The sequence below is a fragment of the Rhea americana genome, unplaced genomic scaffold (assembly GCF_003343005.1).
Source record: "Rhea americana isolate MKP2758 unplaced genomic scaffold, rheAme1 scaffold_475, whole genome shotgun sequence".
Taxonomy (NCBI): Eukaryota; Metazoa; Chordata; class Aves; order Rheiformes; family Rheidae; genus Rhea; species Rhea americana.
The window spans coordinates 37330-43588 of NW_028186618.1; the positions used below are offsets into that span (position 1 = coordinate 37330).

At 40.3% G+C, this 6259-nt stretch overlaps 1 protein-coding gene across 1 annotated transcript; it reads right to left on the minus strand.

Annotated features, from left to right (window-relative positions):
- Positions 1-1264: 1264 nt before the first annotated feature.
- Positions 1265-6253, minus strand: DFFB (DNA fragmentation factor subunit beta; the record flags this gene model as incomplete). The annotated part of the gene is made up of 5 exons (XM_085316613.1): positions 1265-4004; positions 4545-4645; positions 4904-5077; positions 5241-5320; positions 6085-6253. Coding segments are annotated over 5 exons (741 nt in total), but the record flags the coding sequence as incomplete, so codon positions are not given.
- Positions 6254-6259: the final 6 nt, after the last annotated feature.

Sequence of the window (6259 nt, forward strand, 5' to 3'; positions counted from 1 at the left end):
GAAGGCGGCGGCAGGAGCGTGCTCCCGGGCGAGGCCGGCGCGGACGCGGAGGAGGGCGGTCCGCGGCGGACGCCGGCACGGCTCGACAACAGCGCTCTCGTAGACGAGGACAGTAACCAGCCAATGCCGGTGGACCGGTTCTTTGGAAACGTTGAGTTTTTACAGGTAAGGTGACGCTTCTGCGTTGCGTCTCCGAACAGCAATAGGCTGCCTCCGAATTCTGGGGGACCGTGCCCGGTGTCGGTAGCCCTCCGGAGAAGCGCTCTGTCCTCTAGATAGAGAGACCGACCTCACTCGGAGGTGAAATTGCTTGCCTGGCCRAGTCTAATTCAGAAGTAAAATCTTTCCTGTTCAGACTTTATTATTCCAGTTCCATAGGATGAATATTTTTACTCATAAACATACAGATAGCTGCTTTATGGAGACAGAATTTTGTTTTTTCAGGGTAGCTTTTCACCGGTCGCTGGCTCTTTATTGTGGTTACTTTAATTCTTTGGAATAGACACCGGTTTCTGACCAGCTCTGCTTTTGGACTGATAGACAGAATTATGAAGTCAAATCACAGGTCCTGCCTCTAATGCACCCTACCTTTGGACAAGTGATGTTTTCTTTTTTCAGCTGTTTAGCAAGGATTGGTGTTTAGCAGGGGTAAGGAGGATTCGACTGTAGAGCACTTAGCCCTTTCTGACTCCCTTTCTAAGAGGGTGGAAGGAATGCCAGCCCTCACTTTGACCRTGAGCCAGCACTGCTTCACGCAGGTTCCCCTCCGAGCTCTTCTGCTTTAGCTTGAGGYTTATGCAGATGCCGTCGCTTCTAAGAGATTTGTGTTAATACCTCGTGCATCAGGTGTAGGAGAACGGGCAGCATTGGGCTCAGAGAAGTGTGCTATTTGCAGCGATTGTTTTTCCTTAAGGTTCTATCCTTTTTMTTGAAGGACATCCCAGCAGTTGCCCTTGCAAGCACGACAGTGAGCAGACGAGAATTTAGAAAGCTGCATTTCATTGCAAAGGAAGATGAGGAGGAGGAAGAGGATCTCCTTTAACTACAAAATGTAAAATAAAGACAACTATTTTTTTAAGGATTTTATGACATTATATTGGGTAGTGAAATGTAATGGTTGGCTGTCACGGACATGATGCGTCTATATTTGCATTTTCTCAGAGGGAGAACTGGTAGAGTTTACTTCTATGAGCTTGTCAGATACAGTACTCTCCCATGGGTGTCTGGGGGCGAGAGTTTGAATTTCAAGAGAACTGGAAATAGATTACAGTTTACCGTTTTACCACTTTTTAATGAAAAAAAAAAAGAAAAGCGTGAAAAAATGGACGTTTGGTTTACTGTGCTGTAAATTTAAGCCAATACCTCCAGGGAACAGTTGGCCTGTTCTCATTCCTCTTCACAACTAACCAAGCAAGCAGTCTTAGAACACAGATAGATAGTGTGTTTCCTTTTAAATCTGTTTTTGGTATCTAAATAGTAATTTCTCTAGTAGGCTACACAGTACATGGAAGGATACCAACCTCTGTTCCTTAAGTTTACTGTCGCATGGTTTACTTCTAAAATGAAAGCAACTCACACCTTTAAAATGCAGTTCTGCTGCCAAAATTAAATGCACATATGTCAGTGTGAGTTCACTTTTTGGTCTCGAGATGCTAAATATGTTTTTATTGCACGTCAGTTTTCTTAACAGCCACTGTGTGAATTCCATTGCTTCCCTCCTCCATCAAATCAACCGTAAAAATTGCCCTTTTTAATATTTGTGTAATTCAACTTGTGCAGTATTGTCCTCAACTGACGTCTGAGGGTTATGAGTAGAAATTCTTGAGCATGTAGTCATTGGCGGTATTAAAGGATGAGTAAAACCTCTCCAGGTAGCACTTTATCGGTAGGTGAGYGAGTATTGACTGCTAAGGGTAAGCTCAGTCCTCCAGATTTATTTTTTTTGCCTGTATTTTGGGAAAAAAATGAGCAGCCTCAGAGATTTCAGAACTGTTCATCCATCCAGTGTTTATGATAATATTTCTTTTAAAATGTGATTATGCAGTAAGCTTCCACAACTTTATTTTTTTATTACAAGTAATTTCCTCTATATTTCTAGAAAGCAAATATAATCAGCAGATGGTTTAAATAAATATTAATTTCTACAGCTATAGCCTGTTAAGCATTCATATTAAAACTGTAAGCCAAACAAATTGTATATGCATGACATGATAATGCATTCACATTCTCATTCAGCTGATATGCTGTTTCTGTCACTGATATTTCTTGGCTCCTTTTCAGGCTAATTCAGTGATGTGCAAAGATTTAATTCAATATTGCTCTCATAGTTTTCAGTACAACCCCACTGTGAAGCAGTCTTTCTRACTTTTCTCAAATCTCATTTAGGCTTATTCGCTACCTCCTCTTTATAACAAATACACCTTTACATGTAAATTTTCATCTTAGTTTCAGCACAAAATGGTGATTTTCAGTGTGTAGGAAGTATCCATACAGATCATATAGTATTTGCCATCAGAATCTTTGTCACAGCTTCTGGAATGTCAAAACAGTATATAACGCATTTATATCTTAATTACAGGTGACAYGCATGTTTGAAATAGCTGAACAGGAAGAATGAACTCAATACTGCTGTTTGTCTAGAAATCCTGTATTAGAAATGCACTAACTTGGTTTTAATGTTGAAAAGTTTTGGAGGGAAGTTGTTTGTTGTTTACTTCTCAAGTAACTTGATACTCTCTGTAGCAAAACTTCTGCATTTTCGAGACTTAATAATCATCGCTCCCACAGCAATACGATCTTAATACAATTCTAGCWGGACTAGCTGAATTTATGTGGGTAGGAAGGAGGACAAACTCCATGAAAGAGGCTTGCTTACAGATGAGCCAAGTATATTAATTACAAATAAGTATCTAGTGCCACATTCATAAACACCTTTCCCTACGTTCAGTCTTTTTAGTGCCATTATTTTAGTTTTAACGTGGTTTACTAACCACTCACACACCTCTGTCTTCACACACGCGGCTCACAGAGAAAGATGCCTGTGAGCTTTTTTTATTAAGAAAATACAAATGTTGCTTGTGCTGACAGTCCCTGAGAATTCAGTTGCTATAAAAATTGATATATTCTGTATTTTGTTTCATGTTACAAAAGCAATAAATATTCTAAAGCAGCACATAAATGTGGTGCTTATCCAGTAACACTGCATGTCTTGCTTCAAGCAAACTCAAGCTAAAGAGGCAGAAACTGTCTGGAAGGAGAGGGAAATCAGTGGAATGGATGACAAATGGAAAAGATCATAAAAGCAAAGATGGCCTTGCTACTCCTTCTAGAAGGTATGCATCTGAAATAATAGCAAATGGAATGGTTGTGGATAAGTGTAGGCATTCTGATACAGGAGAGCAAACAGCTCTGTCACTGAAGCTGCATTTGGCGTATTTGAAGTACAGTGGTAGTCTACCCACAAGAGGCACAGAGCAACATAATTAACCTGAGATGTTCTTTGTTTGGCTTAATGTCTGAAGGAATATATTTTTAAGTGTCACTTAGAGCTATACTTTATCACTCTTAACGTAACATGATCCAAGCAAGSCCTGTAGTAAGCGAGGAGGGAAGAGCAGAATTAGACATAATCTGAATATATGCTTTGTGAGACTGCAATTGAATTATTCGGGTTCTTGGCAGAAGAGACTTGCTAAATATGTTTTTGTTTAAGAAACCAGAGCTATTTAAAAGTGGTGTCATGTTACATGATCTTGGAAAAAACAGCAAGTCACTTTCAGGTGTACTGCTATGAAACCTTGTGGTTTTGCTTCCTTTTCCTATAAATCTTAGTTTTGTCACAGCTGAGGTTATGATTGGTTTTCTTATGGCAAGCAATATGTACAAGTTTTAGATTCTCCAAGGTAAACAGCAGTTGATAGAAGTATTCCCAGTTCACTTCTCTTCCATCCCGTGTTTTGACGGCTGTTGCCAGTTCTGGGACAACAGTTCGTTTCTTCTCTATTCTGCAATATATAACAGGGGAAAAAAGCCTTACCATCAAAATTTTTCATAACAATGTTTTCATCCTGCTTTAAAAGCAAGATGGAAGTTGAATTCTTCTGCTGTAAGTAGTTTTATAGAGTTTTTTTTTTTTCTTTCCTGAAGCAACTGGTTTAGCAAATCCTATTTGTTTCACAAGGGCACGCTGCCTGAAAACGGGTGGTTTGTTTTTTGTTTTTTCTTTTCTATTTCTTCCTCCTCAAAGACAGGTGTAGAAGAGAGCAATCTTCTCAAAGGGTAGTAAGCTGAGGAGGGGCTTGTTTGTGTACAAAGAAAATCCGAACACAAGCAAAGCAGCTAATGAACGAGAGACTGCATTATAATCTGTCTTGAGGATTTTATGTTGCCAGACGCTGTTGCAGCATCCAAGCATCTTTTACGGCAATGCAGAGTCCATAGTGGAGTTAAGCGTATGATGGGGGGAAAGACTCACTGGCAACATCTTTGCTACTTAAGATGAAAAGCCTGAAACAGGTAAGTCTGTATTAATACTTTATACGTACATATGATCGAGATTCCAGGTACTGAAGAGGATTCTGCTTTCCCTGTTACTGTAGGGGTTGATGGAATGCTTACATGGGCAGTAATCACTGTCAAAAGGTCCCTGAAAAACAAGATCAATGCAATGAAGCATGGACAGCTTCTCACCCTAGCRTTGTCCTACCCCAGTATTGACAAAGCTTTCATTTGCTGTAACCAGAAATAGATCAAGCAAGCTGTAATATCACCCACAACTAAGCTGAATCGATACTTCACTACGTAAACATCAAATTGTCTCCTTCCTCTAATCCTATCATTGTAAATCATTGCCRCTGCTTGTTGCAATCAGTCAAGACTGTGCTTTAGAAAGGGCTGAACTTACTTGACAAGAGAACCATCCCTCCACGGTGCACAGGCGGACTGCCTCCTCCTCCTCTCTTCTGTCAAAGTAGCACCCATTGTATTTCACAGATTTCAGTTTATCCAACATAAGGTCAATTATCCTTTTATATGCATCTCTTGCTGATGGATGAACATTTGAAATAAAACCACTGACCTTAAAAAAAACAAAAAAAAGTCATTCCTTGATGCCTATAGCAGGGTAAGGCTTTTTTCCTACAAAAGATATGTTGCACTACAGAAGTATTCTTTAYGTACACATGATTGCCGAATTATTTTTACCAGCAGCTTAAAAATGTTACTTTAACAGAAACTTTTACCTCTTTCATGTAGCTTCGTATTCTGCTTTCACAACTGTATCGCATGTAGCTTGATTTATTCTTAAAACGAGACTCTAGACCTAAAGAGAGTTATTTTGTAATGGTGTACAGTACTTTCAGTTCTGTACTTCTGCTTTGATTATCCATTCTTTTCACAAAACTCAGTATATGTAAGTTTTTTCTTTCCCATTTTACCGAAACGAGACTATCCAGCTCTTAGCACTTACAAGCACCAAGCAGCCTGTCTGCTTCTAGGAATAGTAATAGATATTTGGTTGTTAAATGGTTCTTATTAATGTGCATACACAGAGAATGTTAAAAGACTATCAGATAAAAACTGCAGAGTTTAGAGTGAAGAGTTCAGCGTAACCTGGGAACAGGAAGATGAACTTGCAACGAAAAGTTAAACAGAATATAGAGAAGGTTTAACTGCCGGATGTCTACAGGTTATCAGTTGTCATTAGCAAATTGTTAAAAGAGRGTAAGTGCAGATCTATTTTGCGTTAATGGGAAAAGTCTCCCTTACTTGTATACTGTGGAAGTACCTTGGACAAAGCAATACAGATTTTTTTTTTTTTACCATTTTCTGATATACGCACACACACACACACACACATGCATATAAATACATTATATAGCTCATATATACATATATACACACACATATACATATATGTGTGTAACTGGAAAATGTATGCCAAGGTAAGTTGTTAACRTAATCTTCCCCTGACCAGCAAGAAGTGCCGGATCACGTAAACCAAAGGCGCTCCCACGTTTTTGAGTTCCTTCTCCTTAAGGAAGCCCCGGAGAGGCCGGCCCTCCAACGGCGGAGCGCGGAACTTGCCTTCAAACCACTTCTGGTCATCCGCCTTGTCCTCCGCTAGGATGTTTTCGTCCAGGTTGTGCAGCAGGTCCGCCAGGAGCTTCTGCCTCTTGGGCGCCCGCTCGTCGGCGAGCAGCCTGCGCGCCGCCTCCACCACGGCGTCCCGCTGGCTCTGGCACGCGCCCAGCAACCGCCC